Source organism: Thermobia domestica, chromosome 1, assembly GCF_964235325.1.
Source record: "Thermobia domestica chromosome 1, izTheDome1.hap1.1, whole genome shotgun sequence".
NCBI classification, from domain to species: Eukaryota; Metazoa; Arthropoda; class Insecta; order Zygentoma; family Lepismatidae; genus Thermobia; species Thermobia domestica.
The window spans coordinates 356592844-356611895 of NC_137454.1; the positions used below are offsets into that span (position 1 = coordinate 356592844).

The 19052-nt window shown below is 43.4% G+C and overlaps 1 protein-coding gene across 1 annotated transcript; it reads left to right on the forward strand.

The window, feature by feature from the left end:
* Positions 1–15578: 15578 nt before the first annotated feature.
* Positions 15579–18404, forward strand: LOC145682023 (uncharacterized). Its single transcript, XM_081753627.1, has 2 exons — positions 15579–16926; positions 18166–18404. Exons 1-2 carry the CDS (start codon positions 15579–15581, stop codon positions 18402–18404), a joined length of 1587 nt encoding a protein of 528 aa, XP_081609753.1.
* Positions 18405–19052: the final 648 nt, after the last annotated feature.

Consider the following 19052-nt stretch of genomic DNA (forward strand, 5'->3'; position numbering starts at 1 on the left):
CTAGAACTTCTATGAGGCTGCGTGAGGCAAGATTTGCCGACGTGAGGACTATATCTGGCGTTGTATTTGATATGGGCCGAGTTGGTTTGGGAAGATCGTGAATAATCCCAGTGGTATGAGTGGTGATGAAATTTCTGAAGTTCGTTCTGTCCTGCTCTGTCCGACTGTGCATATTAAAGTCGGCCATAATGATATAATGGTTGAAGTTGTCGGAAATAAATTGAACAAATGCGGTAGGTAATGGGTGACCAGGCCGGATGTAGATTGTTGCAAGAGTGACAGTGAGGTTTCTAAAATAGAGTGATGTGATAACGTATTCTGGAAGATGAGGATTATTGTAGATGTGGCGTCGATGAGGAATCTTATGAAGAAAACCTATGGCCGTACCCCCATGGGCACGTTGAGCTGGTAATTTGAAGTCATCGCGTAACAAGGAATATCCGGGGATGCGACATGTTATAGAGGGTACTAGAAATGTTTCGTTCAGTAGAAAAGCACTAGCATGTTCTTCCATGAGTAACGTTTCGAAGAGCAATTTGTTTTGTCGAAGAGAACGGATGTTAAGATATAAGAACACCAGAGCCATGGTTGGAAGTATCAGGTATGGAAGTATGAAAGTGGACGGTGTTTCCAGAATAGGTGGCAGTAAAATTGATATTGAATGTAGATTTGGCTGCTTGAATGATCTGTTGAAGTATGTGCGGTCGTTGAAAGGGTTGAATGTTTTGCATTGCCAAAGTGAAGAACGTGAGTAGTTGATTGAGAGTGATTGGAGAGTCTGATGGATGATGATGAGTGATAGGTTGCTCAGGGGTACGAAGTGGAACGACAAGCTCGGGATGATCCTTTTGTGGTTCAGGTTTGCCTTTACATCTATAACTGTATGCAGGATGTTGTTCTTGACAAGTGGGACATTTCGGAGGAGAGTTTAGATTCGTACAAGCACGTGTAGAGTGTGGTCCGGAGCAATAACCACATTTGTGTGTGTTGCGACATTCAGCAGTAGGATGCGTGTTATACTCTTGGCATTTTTCGCAACGCACTGGCAATGGTTGTGAGGAACGGGATGGTTCCACTCTGTGTTTGTGCTGATAGATAACGGCTCCGTTCGCTAGCAGATCGTCAATAGTTTCCTGATGGGAGGTCAATACACGAACCATATAGGTAGGGCCTCGATCGTTCTTGATCCGAATGGTTTTGGTGATTGTATGCCCTTCGAATTTCAATTCCTCTAAGATTTCCTCATCAGTGTATGAAGGATCTACTCCTCGAATGACCACTGAGAGCAAGGGCGTACGCCTAGGAGGAGGTGCCTGTTTACGACGGTTGTCTTGTAATGATGTTAATTGAGCATTTTTGCCGAAAATGTCAACAGGGACTTTGTTCCGAATAGTGGAAAACAAAGATGAATCGGTAGTCTTGAGGATGATACCATTGCGCGTGTGAACTATTTCAGAGATGGCTGCTCGTGGTAGATACTTTCGTAGCTGAAGAGCAACAAATTTTGCGTTGGAAAACTTTGTGTCGAAATTAGTTAACAGCATAGAGTAAATTGAGCTGGATGCATTAGAAGTTTGCTCTTGAGGTGGATCGGCAATGATCATTTCGTCTGTATCCGTATCTGAATCTGAATGCAAATGCTGCTTTTTTGCTGGCGGTGAAGCGAGGCGGGCGGCATAGCTCTGTTTCTCTTGAGGAGATCGAGATCGAACTGAGCTGGTAGAAACAACAGAAGTTGTAGAAGCTTGTGAGGTTTTCCGCTGTCGTCTATTTGTAGCGCAAGAGTCCGTCCGTGGTTCTGCCTTGGAGGCACGAACGGATGGTCCGGCTACGACGTGCGGGAGATTAGAATGCTTGCCACTACTCTTAGAGCCGTTTGTCTTGCCAGAGTCCGCCATAGTAATCAACAAGCCGATGGGCAAAAGCCCAGGATAAAGAAAAAGGCTGTATCTGACGATATAATGAGAAATGAAGGAATGAAAAATAAATGATGTAGGTGAGAGTACCCGTCTGGATAGTACTCAAGGGAGAGTGAGACTCCTACCAGATCTGTAGCCCTGGAGACCCTTGGCTAGATCAGTCTGGACTACAGTGCTCGAAGAAATGGCGTGGAGAAGCACCCAGGATGAGGAACAGGAAGGAATTCCAAAAAGCAGCCGTTCTGACGTCTGGTCCGTCACAGCTGTTAATGATCGATTGATTGAACAGTCGATCGGAAGTGTCCTGTCGCGCCACCTTAACCAAGTTTAAATTCCCAGTTTGCACGTAAACGACAACGGTAGTTTGGTTATTTAATAAGAGAAATACCTTAAAATTGATCTTTAAATATAAATTGGAACAAAATCCTGCACACAGATTAACAAGACGTTAAACAGCAAGGCAATTTTGTGCACATTGCACAAGAAATTATTGTCAATGGCTCTTTTCTTTTGTTACAATAGTGCTTCTATCTGTTAGTCATCTCTTGAAGTATATACGAATAGCAACATTCTGTATACCTGATTTCAAAAGGCTTGAGCGACCAGTAAATATTTGAATATTAAAGAAATTTTTGATGTGTAACCTATTCTAACGAAAAAGAAAAGAAATAACGGGTGGCCCGCTAATTTTTGCAATTTTCGAAAATAAGGGACACCCTAATATATATATATATATATATATATATATATATATATATATATATATATATATATATATATATATATATATATGAAATTCAAGTAAAACCGAGTACATATGGCCTGATGGCATCTGAAAAAAAGTTATTTTGTAGATTTGCCTATATGCCTATATGTACATATGTACATTTGATATAAGCCAAAATGCCTATATGTACATATGGTCTAATCCCCTTCGTTTCGGAGATAGAGGTGAAAATAAGTTTTTGCCGCTTGCACTTATCAAGTTCCGTGTGAAAGCTTATAGAACACCCTGTGGTAGGTTTTTCGTTAAGTGTTACACCTCGTTTTAAAGCTACTAAAACAGGCTTTCAGACGGTATACAGTTTGTCCACGTACTGCATACAAAAGGGAAATAATGGAGGGAATATTTTCGAATGTTGCTATAACATTCCTTTTTCAAACAATTTTTCGCCATTCTTGGATGGAAACACTGGCAATAGAGTAGCAGTATCTAATTTTGAGAAAACGATGGTGTATACCACAAGTCCAGGTGAAATGTCAATGTACTGTATTCATTAGAAAGCAGAGAACATTTCTTACTAATCACTCTATTACAAGATTCGAATTTGCTCTAGGTTATAGTGGTTACGAATCTTAATAAACGCGTGTTTAAGCAAAAGTGGGAATACAATTCTATTCTATAACATCGACAGCTTTACATTTCTATCCAAGAACAATGTTATAATAGTGTGACCAGCAGATGGCAGGAGCAAAGTCCACGTGAAGTGAAGTACTCGCACAGTTGTCGAGACCAGAGCATCCAATGCAATACTGTTGTCGGTGGCGGTAAATAATTAGTTCCAGTGCACGCAAACATTCTGGTCGTCTCACCTACACGCAACAGAGACGTTGCTACGGTTCGGCCCAAATTCCTGGAAATGTTTTGGCACACCTTCCATTATAAGCTGCGTATACATGACTTTTGGGAAGCGATTCCAGACACACCATCCTATGCTATTCGACACCATGCATCGTGATGCTACTTTCCGCAAGACCTCTGCTCTCTTACGCCATACACCGTTATCTATATTATTCACTCTTTACCATTACACTCTCCCGCCCAACAGTCCATTTCTACCTCTCATCGAAGATTACATCACAGACTTGCACTCACCTTACATTCTTCCATCATATGTCGCACAGTGATCCTTCCGTACTAACAGGGCTCCCCATGTCTCCATTATATCCAGAGCAGCCCCTGGATAAGAAGATAACCTGCATTCGTCCGATTAACATTTCCCACGTGTTGTGTCGTCAATAGCACCTCACTCTCATCTCATCACATGATCGTCATTTTCTATCATATCGGTCATACATATATTAATTTCTATTGTATATATTATTTTGTTTTGTATATATTATTTTGTTTTGTATCTATTATATAGTATATATTAATTTGTATTGTATCCTGACTCACTTTCCGCTCCTAATGATTATGGCCAAAAGGCCATAATGACCATTCTTGATTTGGATTTATGGAAATAAATATAAATAAATAAATTAGACCCTCTGTTAACCAACCACCTGTAATGTAATGTCCCCAAGTACCTTCACTCCCTCATCCCGAATAAAGGGCGTAACCCTTTGGGCGGGCGCTAGCCTCGGCTAGCAAAAAAAAAAAAAAACTTTTGGGCCATACTCATCAGCTTGACGTACCATACGTCAACAGTTGCCTTTTGTAAGAACCTAGCCTAGCTGGGAAGTGTTAACGTGCCTACGAGGACGTTGTGTTGCTTACGCACAATCGAGACCAGCACGCATACGCTCTCACTAGGATTGACAGCGCTTTTCAGTGCTGGAGGGTGAAACCTTTCATCATCATCATTACTCATCTGTACGTGCAACACATCTCTTCATTCGGGCATTCGCCCAAGGACGGATTTTTCGATGGCGGACTCACGATTAGGCCCTGGCAAAACGACAAAAGGAAAACATCACGGGTTACCTCAAGTTCTTGTTGGACCATCCGAGAGTCCTAAGAAGACTCAGCTTCGGAAGGATCCTAGGCAATGCCACTCTTCCACCAGTAAAGCGCAGCAACGCCGAGGTTCCCAAGCTTCCATTGCTTCTGCTTCTTTAATTGTATCATCCGATTCCGTTCGTAGTAGATCACCACAACCACTAGCATCAAACGATAGCTATTCCGAACGTCTTCAGCTCTCTCCACCATCCAAGAAACAACATCTTGCATCCACATCGGATCTAGATCAGATTCCAATGGACACTGCTGCATCTACAACCGATAACAACGCGCCTCCTGTGTCTTCTATCTATTCCATGCTGCTCACTAATTTCGATACGAAGTTCAGCAATGCAAAGTTCGTCGCAATTCAACTTCGTAAATACCTTCCTAGAGCTGCGATCACACAAATCCTACATACTAGAAACGGCATCATTCTAAAAACATCCGATCCAACTCTTCTTACTACCATTAAAAACAAGGTGCCTATTGATACCTTTGGTCGGGATGCAAAGATTCAAGCACTCACATCATCCACTCGCAAGCAGCCTCCACCTCCGAAACGTTCCCCATTACTATCTGTAGTCATCCGTGGGGTCGACCCATCTTATACAGATGACGAAATACAGGAGGAGCTCAAGCTGGAGGGTCATACCATCACCAAAGTCTTGCGAATTCGAAATGATCAAGGACCCACATACATGGTTCGTGTCCTAACCTCGCATCAAGACACTATTGATGAGTTAATAGCAACAGGTGCTTACATTTACAATCATAAACACCGTGTTGAACCATCCAGGACACCTGTTCCTATGCCAGTTCGGTGTGAACGGTGTCAGATCTATAATGCCCATCATACATCCGATTGCAAAAGCACAAGTAAATGCGGATATTGTGCAGGCCCGCATACCACCCGAACTTGTAGCAACTTACAGTTACCACCTAAATGTGCCACTTGCAACGATCAGCATCCGGCATATAGCTACAAATGTAAAGCTAAACCAGAAGCTAATCAGAAGCATCCAGAACTCGTAGTTCCCCTACGACCACCAGCACAACCACATACTACTCCACATCCGATAGATGCACCTGTCTCGTTAGATCAACTCTTGACTTTCTTGACTTTAGCTTTACAGAACATCCATCCCTTTATAAGACCCCACATACTCCAGCAAATCATTCTTGCGGCAAAAACCACTTTTCATGTTAATTTCACAGCCACTTATTCAGGAAATACAGTTCATTTTCATAAATCTCATACAACTAATCTTGACTAGTTTACTCTATACCATGGCTGTTACATTTCTGTTTCTTAATATCCGGTCTTTACCCAAAAACAAAATCTTATTCGAACAGCTTCTTCTCGAGGAACGTGTCACAGTGTTCTTACTAAATGAAACTTTCCTCACAAAATCACGAACATGTCGTTTACCACGATACACTATGTTGCACGCTGAAAATCCTATACCTGCACTCCGAGCCAATGGGGGAGTGGCCATTGGTTTCTCTCCTCATCTACCGTTTCGTCAACATCATTATACAACGACACCTCTTCCGGAATATCTCCTCGCCACTGTCTATTTCAAAAACGCCATTATCACACTGGCAACAATATACATCAGACCCAACCATCCTCTACCAGAGCAGTTCGTGCAATACATTTCAAATACTTATAAGACGTACATTATCACGGCTGACTTTAATATGCATAGCCGCACCGATGGCGAGAGGACAAATTTTGTTAATTTTATTACGACCAATACCACTGGAATCATACTTGATCTTCCACAAGCAACCCGTCCTATTTCCAACACAAAGCCACATATAGTTATAACGTCAGCAAACCAGGTATCACATTGCACGCTACATATTCTTGATCTGCTGGGTAGTGATCATGCTCCAATTAAACTCTCCTATCAGCCAAATACCACCACCAGGCCTATTCCATCTCCACCACTCCGCTTAAGCGTCCGTTACGATAAGACTAACTGGGAAAAATATCGCACACATATCTCTCAACTCACCGATCATCTTACTGAACCAACTACAGGCGAAGATTTAAGTGCTGTCGTTGATAATATTACTTCAGCTATTCAAGAGGCCAGTCATTTATATATTCCAACTACCAAATCTCGTCCATATCAGCCTAAACTTCCGCCGCAATATCTCACACTGATCCAACGCTCACGCCAATTCTATAGAGATTATCTTCGCACCCGCAACCCTGAAGCACTCCGTCATCACCACCAACTACAACGCACAGTTCACAATTACATTAAAACGTATAAACTTCGTAAATGGGTAAACACATGCAATAATCTATCCGAGACTTCTCATCCAACCAAATTTTGGAACCGTTTCAATGCATTATGTGGCAAATTTACTAGCACACCCTATCCGCTTCTGCAAGGCGACACGCCTGTTTCCACCGATAGTGATAAGGCAAATGCTTTTGCAGATCACTTACAAGAGATTTTCACGCCATCATCCGGCAATGCTCCAGTCGCTGCAGATAGGCTTAACACGTCCACACCACACCTTCAACCAAACACTGCCCATCTCTTACAGCCAGACACAGCCATATCTCAACCCATTAGTGTTCACGAGATCTCACAAGTTCTCCACAATAAACGCAATACTGCACCCGGTCTAGATAGTATAACATACCGCCACATCAAAGATTGTCCTGCTTTGTTATTACTCCTTCTCGCTAATATTTATACCTTCATCTTGCGCACAGGTTTCTTTCCTTTAACATGGAAAATCTCTAAGACACTCATGTTTCTCAAACCAAATAAACCACCTCAGAACGTTTCATCATATCGACCTATTCAGCTAACTTCAACTTTCAGTAAGATCCTAGAGCGCATCCTGGTAAAACGACTCCATATCTACCTAAACGATCCCAGGTTAATTCCTATCACACAAGCTGGCTTCAGACCCTCATATTCTATTAACGATCAACTTTTACGACTCACATCACTCATTACTCAACACTACAATTCTGCAAGACCATCCTGTCTGGTCCTATTTGACTTAGAAAAGGCGTTTGATAAAGTCTGGCACAACGGACTAATATACAAACTATTTCAGTTTCGACTCCCCATGTGCTACATCCGCCTAATATACAATTTCATTACCAACCGCCTCGCTTATATCTCCATTCATGACTTTTTATCACATCCGATCTTTCTACTTACTGGAGTGCCACAAGGGTCCACTCCTCTACTTTATCTCCTCTACTTTATCTCTTATACGTCGCTGACATGCCCAGACTACCTGATAACGTTCATCTTTTTCAATATGCCGATGACACGGCCTTCCTTGGACTCGGAAACTCTATCCAACAGATAAATACCATTCTCCAGCTTGCTATTGATCGATTCAGTACCTGGTGTAATCACTGGAGACTTACTATTAACGCAACAAAAACACAGGCCATGGTCTTCTTACCTCCACGACGCACTTCCAGAGTTCGCAGAAACCCACGACGCTTATTTCTCCATGTGGATCAGGTGCCCCTTCAGGCCACAAATACAGTAAAGTATCTGGGAATTACTTTCGACCGCCATCTTACTTGGTCGCAACATCTGAAAACAGTCACTACTAAAGCTTATAATCGCATCAATCTTTTGAAATGCCTTACGGGTACTACGTGGGGTCTCAAGCCACACACAATCCTCAACACCTACAAAGTTTTCCTCCGACCTGTTCTGACATATGGTTTCACTGCCTGGATAGCCGCCCGACCTCAGTACTATCATAAACTTTTCATCTTAGAACGACACGCTTTCCGTACAGCTTACCGCATTAAGCTCCCTAGCCCTACGCAGGAACTATACCGCCATATTACTTTTCCAACTCTGAAATTTCACCTTGAAAAACTACGTCTAACATATATCTCTAAACGCTTTCAAACTCGCCACCCATTACTTCAAGATACAATGCATTATTTAGCAGTTCATCCCACACCTTGCACCTACTATTATCCACCACTCTCGCTCCTGTTTACATTATATCACTACACGCTTCAACCACCAGACCCAACTTTGCAATTCATATCAGAATATGTTGTTCACGATCATCTTCCTCTCATCCATCCATCATTTCCCGCACAGTAACAACCTTTGTTTATTAACTTGGGCTCCCCATGTTCTCATCAGCGCCTAGAGCAGCCCCTAGGCTGAAGAATAAGCTCATTCGTCTCACTAACATCACCTAAAGTGTTGTATTGTGTATCGCACTTCACCTCCTCTTTCATGATTATTGAAATATTTTGAAATGTTTATATTATTATTTCTATTCTTATATTTCACGCACATTTTTCAATGCACAATTTCATGTCTTTGTAATCACTATGTTTTCTTGTATATTTAACTTTGTCTTTTCACCTCACCAAATGTTAAGGATCAAAGTTCCTTAAGTCACCACGTTTTTTTTCTCTTGTTTTTGACAATTTGAAGTTAATAAATATTTAAAGAAACACTTAGTCCAACAACAGTAACCGAAGCCTATACTGTAATTACACCTCATTCCTAATAGAGGGCATAACCCTCTTAAAGGTGGCTAGCCATTATGGCTAGCATGTAAAAAAAACTTTTGGGCCATACTTTCCCAGAGCTTAGCTTTGCTCTGCTCTGAAGCGCCACTAGAGCATAGTGACGAGTTTTGCAATCTCCAATCCCACTATCCTGGTCACTGAAGCTTGGCATCTGTGTGTATCGGTTGAGAGACTAATCTAGCCCAACTCATCAGATACCTACGCAGGTTGATAGCCTCTTTGGCCCACCTAGACCACTATCCAAACGGGTGGTCTTCTTCAAACCTGTAACCTAGACGACCTTCGCTATGGCTTCTGGACAAGGTACTGGTCATACTGGACTACCTCCTGTTGTTGCTCAGGGACCTTCTCTGACGGCGACAAAGATCGACAAACGAAAAGCCCGCCAAGAGTCAGAGCCCAGCAGTCCAACGGCTCACTCTACGACAGCTGCTACCTTTCCTGCTGCTCTTCAGATGACACCTCCAACCAAACGGCATCATACACTGAGTGAGTCATCGTCAGGATCAAGCAATATGGATATAGAGATTCACGGGAAGTCATCATCTAAACCAGTAGTCCATTCATTTCTTCTTACAAACTACGATGCCAAGTACCATGATTTAAAGCAGATTTACTTACGTCTACTGAAGTATGTGCCACGATCGGATGTCAAACAGCTAATACCTACCAAGAACGGTATTATCATCCGATCGACAGATCCTAACATGGCAACCACTCTCCGTAACACCTACTCGTTCGAGATCTTTGGCACCTCGGCAAACCTCCAAAAGCTTTCATCCAACCAGGCTAAGCAGCCTCCACCTCCTCGCAAGCCTCCAGCTCTCTCTGTTGTAATACGAGGAGTAGATCCCCAGTTCACGGATGCCGAGGTCGCTGATGAACTTAAGCTGGAGGGTCATTCAATCCTGAAATGCCTTCGCATAAAGAATGCCTCCGGACCCACTTATATGGTCCGAGTACTCACAAACAGTCAAGAGACCGTGGATGACCTTCTTAGCAATGGTGCCTACATATACCTGAAAAGACATCGGGTGGAACCGTCTCACTCACCTCCGCCTCTTCCTGTCCGTTGTGAGCGATGTCAAGCCTATAACTCCCATCACACTAACGACTGCAGGAACCCTTTCAAATGCGGGTACTGTGCAGGTCCCCATTCCACCAAGTCTTGTCCCAATCTCAGTAATCCACCGCAATGCTCGACCTGCCCGGATCAGCATCCTACATACAGCTATAAATGTAAGGCCAAACCAGCTGCAGAGATGCTAAAACCCGAGCTCACTGTACCTATCCGCATTCATAACATAGATTCTACTACTACTCCTCCTCCTAGCTCTGCACAACAACCCATCACCATCGATAAATTTTTGTCATTTCTCACTGTAACCTTGCAGAACATACATCCATTTCTTCGTCAACATATCTTCCAACAAGTACAACTCGCTGCTAAATCTATTCTGCATGTCAACTTCACTGGCACTTACTCCAACAACTATGCTCATTTTCATTCTACAGTCTATGAATCTGCAGTCTAAGTTCTCTCCCCATCTCTTCTCATTATTTTTCATTATGGCAGTGCATTTTCTCTTTCTGAATATTCGATCTCTACAAAAAAACAAGCCTTTGTTTGAGCAGCTACTTCTGGAAGAACACGTTCATTGTTTTCTTCTCAACGAAACGTTTCTCACTCCTAAAATCTTATGCAAACTCTCACCCTATCACATTCTTCGACACGATAATACCATTCCCACCCGCCGTGCTAACGGTGGCGTAGCTATTGGTTTTCCTCACTCTATTTCACATAGAGTACACGCTACTGGTGATACATCTCTGCCTGAACATCTTATCGCCACTATATATTTCAAACAATGCTACGTCACTGTTGCTACCATCTATATAAGACCAGGCCATCCTATTACTCTAAGTTTCTTTCAATATATTTCTGACAATTTTCGGACCTACATCATAATGGCCGACATAAATTACCATAGCCGCTCCGATAATCAAAGACGCACCTTTTGCCATTATATTCAGACTCAAACGACGGGATTTATTCATCCCATTCCTAAACCAACTCGACCGGCTTCGAATACAACTCCCGATATAGTCATTACATCACCCAATATTCTCTCCAAGCTCACTCTTTCTGTGCTTGATCCCCTTGGGAGCGATCATATCCCAATTAAAGCTACTCTTCAAAATCCCGGTACACCTCAACCCGCTCCGCCTACAACTCCCCGCACAGTGGCTCGTTTCGACCGTGCCCGTTGGCCTAACTATAGGGGATACATTTCCAACAGGTTAACACCTTTATCCGTTCCAACTTCAGAGTCTGAACTATACGACACTATTGATGAGATTACTGATAGTATTCATCAGGCGTCCTTGCAGTATATCCCTCAGACTACAATTGATCCCTATAGGCCAAAACTACCGCCACAATACTTACCTTTAATACGACGTTCCCGCCAACTTTATCGAGATTTCACTCGCACGGGCAATCTGGAATCGCTTCGTCAACATCGTCAATACCAAAGGGCAGTTCATAATTATCTCGTGGCATACAAGACCAGAAGCTGGATAAAAACCTGCAATACCCTCTCTGATACAGCACATCCAACTAAGTACTGGAAACGCTTTCATCAGCTCACCGGTAACACCACTCGCCCTTCATACCCACTCATTCTCAATGATACGCCATTACACTCTGACGTGGACAAAGCCAATGCCTTCGCTGACCAACTTCAAGGTGTCTTCACGCCTCTTGGACCTGCCCTCTCAGCTCGCACTCATCCTACTGACCGGCTCAATCTCAACTCACCATCACTCCAACCTCATGTTGATCATCTTCTCCCCGACAATTCACCCTTGACAGCTCCTGTTACCGTCACCGAAATTACTACCACCGTCGCTCGTAGACGCACCACCGCTCCCGGGCTAGATTCTATTACGTATCGTCATATCAAAGAAGGGCCATATATCCTCCATTATCTTCTGTCTCTCATCTTCACGTTCATCCTCCGTACTGGTTTCATCCCCAACGACTGGAAAACATCTAAAACTTTAATGTTTCTGAAACCGAAAAAAACCAGCTTCATCTGTGTCTTCTTATCGCCCAATTCAACTAACCCTTGTTTTTAGTAAGATACTCGAACGGATACTTGTCTCTCGTCTACACACCCATCTCGCTGATCACAACCTAATTCCCTTTCATCAAGCCGGATTCCGTCCGAATTACAGTATTAATGATCAACTACTCCGCCTGACCACGTACATCACTGCCCAGTTTAATCAATCTAAGCCTTCCTGTCTTGTCCTTTTCGATTTAGAAAAGGCTTTCGATAAAGTTTGGCATCTTGGCCTTCTCTATAAACTATTTTCTTTTCGACTGCCAATGTGTAACATTCGCTTCATTTACCATTTTCTGTCAAGTCGCCTCACCTACGTTTCCATTAATAATGCTCACTCTCACCCTGTATTTATAAATTCTGGTGTTCCTCAAGGCTCTGCTCTGTCTCCGCTTCTTTACTTACTCTATGTAGCTGACTTCCCTACTCTCCATCCAAATGTCAGACTTTTTCAATATGCGGATGATACGGCTTTTCTGGCAACGGCAAATACCATTCAACGCATCAACCACATTCTTCAAACTGCCATCGATGCTTTCCTTCAGTGGTGAGATACGTGGCGCCTCAAACTTAACGCCAATAAAACTCAAGCCATTATCTTTCTACCACCAGGCAAACGCAGTCGGGTCCATCGCAATCCCTCAAACCTCAGTATTGAGATTGCAGGTACACCACTTGCTGCTAGTCCCACAGTCACGTACCTGGGCATCATCTTCGATTCACATCTGAAATGGACTGCTCATCTGAAAAGTCTTGCTCTAAAAGCGACCAACCGACTAAACTTACTTCGACGCCTAACTGGGACTACCTGGGGACTGAAACCTAAAATCCTACTTAATACCTACAAGGCATTTTTACGTCCTGTTTTGACTTATGGCTTTACAGCCTGGCTTTCCGCACCCGAGGCATACTACCGCCGACTCCAAATTCTTGAGCGCCACGCCCTACGCCTTGCCTTCCGAAATAATTACCCAGCCCTACCCGGGACTTATATGACAAAACACCTTTTCCACACATTCTCTATCACCTAGAAGACCTCAGACTCAGGTACATTACGAAGCGATTCCAGACTCACCATCCATTGCTCTTTGATGCTATGCACCACGAAGCCACTCTCCGCAAACCATCAATAATTCTCCGGCATTCTCCACTCTCTCTGCTGTTTACTCTGTTCCACTACGTTCTCCCACCAAATAGTCCAGACTTTCAACTTCTTGAAGACTTCCTCGTTCCACTCCCCCCACCACACATCATTCCATTTCATGTTGCACAGTGACTTCCCCGCACTAACAGGGCTCCCTTCGTCTCCATTACGTCCAGAGCAGCCCCTGGACAGAAGATAACACTCATTCGTCTCTCTAACCCTCGTCTATGTATTGTGTTGTGATGTCAAGTGCACCTCATTGTTTCATTTTCATTTTCACCGATGCTCTACTCTCTCCACTCTCATATTGAATTGCTCGCCAGTGGACATTTCCTTTTCCAGACCTGATGATTATGGTTAACGGCCATAATGTCCTCTAATGATAATGAAGTTCAAATATAATAAAGTTAATAAAATCTCCTTTGCCTGACAAAAATAGCCTCACACCTAAAGTTCCTGTCAACTCCGCATCCCAAATAAAGGGCGTAACCCTTTGGGTGGGTGCTAGCTGCGGCTAGCAAAAAAAAACTTTTGGGCACGCATACTTCGCTGGTTTCCAGCTTTCCCATTGGAGGCATTGTTTTCTCAGTGTCAAGTCCAGGCTGTGATTATTACGTATTTGTGGACGCAAGTACGGCAAGTCTCAGCAACGGGCGAGAGAGTGGGAGAGATTAAGGGTTTCACTCGAGTGGAGACTGCGTTACCGTACACATTAGTGTACATATTTTTGGAAGCGTAGCTTCATCATTCATTCACTCATTCATTTCATCTTTTCATTTCGTTAGACTGTTTTACTCATTACCTACACTGTGACTTATGGCGTCCCAACCTGTCATTGGACAACATTCTGGCTTACCACCTATAGCACCGGAACCTTCTTGCTCATCCGGGAAACCGCTTAGACGACGTTGCCATTCTCTAGAAAGGATTTCTAGCAGTCAGGGTTCATCAGCTCGTCAACGTTCTCCTGTTGCATCCACAAAACTACCACCCGCTAAACGTCAACATAAGCTAAGCGATGCCAGCTCTGAGGCATCCATGATCATTGACATTCAGGACGACCACCAGTTTCCAAACCTGCCTCCTCCTAGTCGACCAACCATCCATTCTTTCTTACTTCAGAACTTCGATCCTAAATTTTCAAATCCAAAGCTACTATTAGTACAAATCACAAAATACATGCCGCGGGCGAACATAACTCAAATAGTCAAGACTAGGAATGGCATGATTATTAAGACGCCGGATCCAGAGTTTCTCCGTACGACACGGAACAAGTGTAGTTTTGAGATCTTTGGCCCCAAATCAACGATGACAAAGCTTAGCGACCAACGCCCGAAACAGCCACCACCACCGAGGAAATCACCAACATTGTCTGTTGTTATACGCGGGGTGGATCCGAGCTATAGTGACGAGGAGGTCTTTGAAGAACTTAAACTGGAAGGGCACAATATCATCAAATGTATCCGTATCAAAAATGATCATGGGTTGACCTATATGGTGCGGGTTCTCACAAACTCACAACAAACTATCGATGAGTTACTCACCCGTGGCGCCTATATCTATAAACAACGCCATCGTGTTGAACCATCACGCACCTCCGCTCCTTTACCCATTCGCTGTGAACGGTGTCAGGTCTATGGTCAGCACTCTACTTCCCAATGTAAAAATCCGTTCAAATGTGGTTATTGTTCCGGCCCTCACCCTACAAGAAGCTGTACAAATTTACAATCACCTCCAACTTGCTCCACATGTCAAGATCATTCTCACCCTACATACAGTTACAAATGCCGATCCAAACCAGCTCCTGAACCAACAAAGCCAGAGACTGTGGCACCATTACGCATACCGGACCAAATCCAACCACCCGCCAATCCAGCTTTACAGCAACCTGTAACTGTTCATCAGCTTCTCACATTTCTTACCTTCTCGCTACAAAATATCCATCCATTCCTTCGAGATCACATCGCCCAACAAATTCAAATCGCGGCTAAGGCAATTTTTCACGCCAATATCTATCCAACATATTCCGGCAATGTCGTCTATTATCACTCAAATGTACTCGAAACTGAGGTTTAACAGCTATCCTCTCACCATTCTCTGCATTATGGCGCTCTCCTTTTTGTTCTTAAACATCCGTTCTTTACCACAGCATAAGCCGCTTTTCGAAGTACTTTTACTCGAAGGAAAAATCCATGCCTTTATCCTTAATGAGACACATCTCACAGCCAGATTGTCATGCCGCATACCTCGCTTCCAACTATTACGCCAAGATAGCACTTTTCCTGCTAGGCGAGCCAACGGGGGAGTAGCGATTGGGTTTTCACCTTCTATCCCGTTTCGTAGTCACTCTCAGACTCTGCCTAATCTTCCAGAATACGTTATCACATCATTATATTATCAGGAATTGTATGTGACTGTAGCAACTATATACATCCGTCCTGGGCATGATATTCCGTTCAGCTTCTTTCAGTATATCTCCAATACCTTCCGCACCTACATAATTATGGCAGATGTGAATTTACATAGCCGGACACATACGCAACGGGACCGTTTCCTCAACTACATCATTAGTCATACCACTGGAGTGACTTTGCCACTTCCAAAACCGACTCGTCCCGCGAGTCAGACTACTCCAGATATAGTTATTGTTTCGAACAACATATCACATCGTAGCTGTGTTAACGTTCTTGATCTCATTGGTAGCGATCATGCTCCAATCAAACTAAACATTCAGACTCGTGTAACTACCACTTCTCAGTCTTCTTCTCCCCGTACTGTCTATCGTTACGATAAAGCAAATTGGACAGCTTACAGATCGTATCTTCAGGATCATCTTCATCATTTACATCCACCAGCTACAGAATCAGAACTTTCTGAAACTTTGGATTCTTTAGTTAATGCTATCCACAACGCCACAGACGAATATATCCCTAAGTCAACAGTTTCGACTTTTCGACCCTCTTTACCTCCTCAATACTTACCACTGATCAAACGGTCCCGACAGTTTTATAGAGATTTTGCTGCTACTGGCAACCTTGACTCTCTTCATCATTACAGGCAGTTGCAACGAACGGTGCACAACTATCTTAAGGCTTACAAATTACGATGCTGGGTCAAAGCTTGCAACAATCTCGGCTCACTTTCACATCCCACTCAGTATTGTAAAAGATTCCGACAGCTTACAGGTCAAAATACTCGTACAACATATCCTCTTATCGACAACAATACTCCGCTGCACACTGATACAGACAAGGCCAATGCATTTGCAAGATATCTCCAGGACATCTTTACGCCTCTCGCACCTGAAATTCCACATCGTTCTCATCCAGTCGACAAACTCAATCTGGATTCTCCTCATCTACAGCCTAGTGTTAATCACACTCTGCCTGAAAACCATCCTCTTACTACACCGATCTCTATATCTGACATCAATTCAGTTGTAGCTCACAGACGTAATACAGCCCCTGGCATGGATTCTATTACATATAGACACATTAAAGAAAGTCCGTACGTAGTATTATATCTGCTTTGTCACATCTTTACCTTTATCCTTCGCACTGGCTTTGTACCTGCTGACTGGAAAACTTCGAAAACTCTTATGTTTCTCAAACCACATAAACCTGTTGCTTCTGTTAGCTCATACCGCCCTATTCAACTAACATCGACCTTCAGTAAAATACTGGAACGCATCATTGTCAAACGTCTTCATTCATACCTGGCACATCACCACGTCATTCCACTCGAGCAAGCTGGTTTCAGACCTTCTTTCAGCATTAATGACCAATTGCTCCGCCTCTCAAATTCCATCTATACTCACTTTAACACAGGCAACCCGTCCTGCTTGGTCCTGTTTGATCTCGAGAAGGCTTTCGACAAGGTCTGGCATCCCGCTCTCATCTATAAACTCAAACAGCTCCGCCTGCTTATTGCTTACCTTAGATTCATCTTTAATTTTCTTAGCTGTCGATTGGCTTATGTCTGTATCAACACTAGTTTTTCATTTCCTATTTTTCTTCATTCTGGAGTTCCCCAAGGATCGGCTTTGTCGCCCTTACTATATATTCTATTCGTTTCCGACTTCCCAGCAATCCCAGATACTGTTAAGCTCTTTCAGTATGCCGATGACACTGCACTTTTTGCGACGGGCAAAACAATTCATCAGCTTAACCTGGCTCTCCAGGATGCTATCAATGCCTTTGTTGATTGGTGCTCCCACTGGAGACTGATAATAAACCCAGCAAAAACTCAATGTATTGTATTTCTTGCCCCGAAGCATCGTTCACGTGTCCACCACAACCCAACACTCTTAAACCTTTTTGTACAAGATGTACCTCTAAAACCTACTCGCAGTGTCAAATATCTAGGAGTAACCTTCGATCATCAACTAACCTGGAAAGCACATGTGAAAGATATCTCCAAGAAGGCGTACTCTCGCCTCAATCTTCTGAAAGGTCTTGCTGGAACTACCTGGGGACTCCATACTCATACACTTCTTAACACGTACAAAGTTTTCCTCCGCCCGATTCTGACGTTTGGATTTACAGCTTGGATATCTGCTCCGTCCTCTTACTATGAGAAATTATGCATCTTGGAACGTCATGCGTTGCGAATTGCTTATCGTATCAAATTACCAAGTCCCACTCAAGATCTCTATCATAGACTTACATTTCCGCATATCTTATATCATTTAGAAACATTACGCACTAAATATATCACCCAGCGCCTGCACAACAATCATCCACTTCTTCAGCAAACTTTTGACGATCATGCCCGAAGTACCTCCCCCGTTGCCGCTCTGTTCCCTCCGCTCTCATTACTATTCACTTTGTACCATTACACTCTACCTCCAGACCACCCTGACGCCGTCTACTACGAGCCATACAATACAGCCGCTCATCTACCTCACATATGGCCATCATATGCACTGTGACACCTTCTGTACTAACGGGGCTCCTCTGTCCTCATTGATGCCTAGCGCCTCCCCTAGGCGAGAAGATAACCATCATTTGTTCAACTAACAGAACCTATGTGTTGTAGTGAGTTTCGCACTTCATTTCATCATTCCACATCATATCACTTACAGTTATGGTTTTCTGCAGTGTATGTATTTACCTTTCCTCATGATTATGGTTAAAGGCCATAATGACTATTAAAGTTTGAATAATACAGTTTTCTATACCTACCCATAGCCCAGCCATTGCTTCCTGAACAGCACAATATGCTAAACATCTCTTCCCCTACAGAGGGCGTAACCCTCTTCGGGTAGTAGCTAGCGTCGGCTAGCTGGCAAAAAAAAACTTTTGGGCATACTTTCCCAGAGCTTAGCTTTGCTCTGCTCTGAAGCGCCACTACAGCATAGTGACGAGTTTTGCAATCTCCTATCCCATTATCCTGGTGACTGAAGCTTGGCATCTGTGTGTATCGGTTGAGAGACTAATCTAGCCCAACTCATCAGATACCTACGCAGGTTGATAGCCTCTTTGGCCCACCTAGACCACTATCCAAACGGGTGGTCTTCTTCAAACCTGTAACCTAGACGACCTTCGCTATGGCTTCTGGACAAGGTACTGGTCATACT

Coding starts and splice junctions, on each gene's coding strand:
- LOC145682023 (XM_081753627.1), top strand. CDS start 15,579: ATGGCGCTCTCCTTTTTGTTCTTAAACATCCGTTCTTTACCACAGCAT. Junction 16,927..18,165: donor TTCAGTTGTAGCTCACAGAC/GTAATACAGCCC, acceptor TATATCATTTAG/AAACATTACGCACTAAATAT.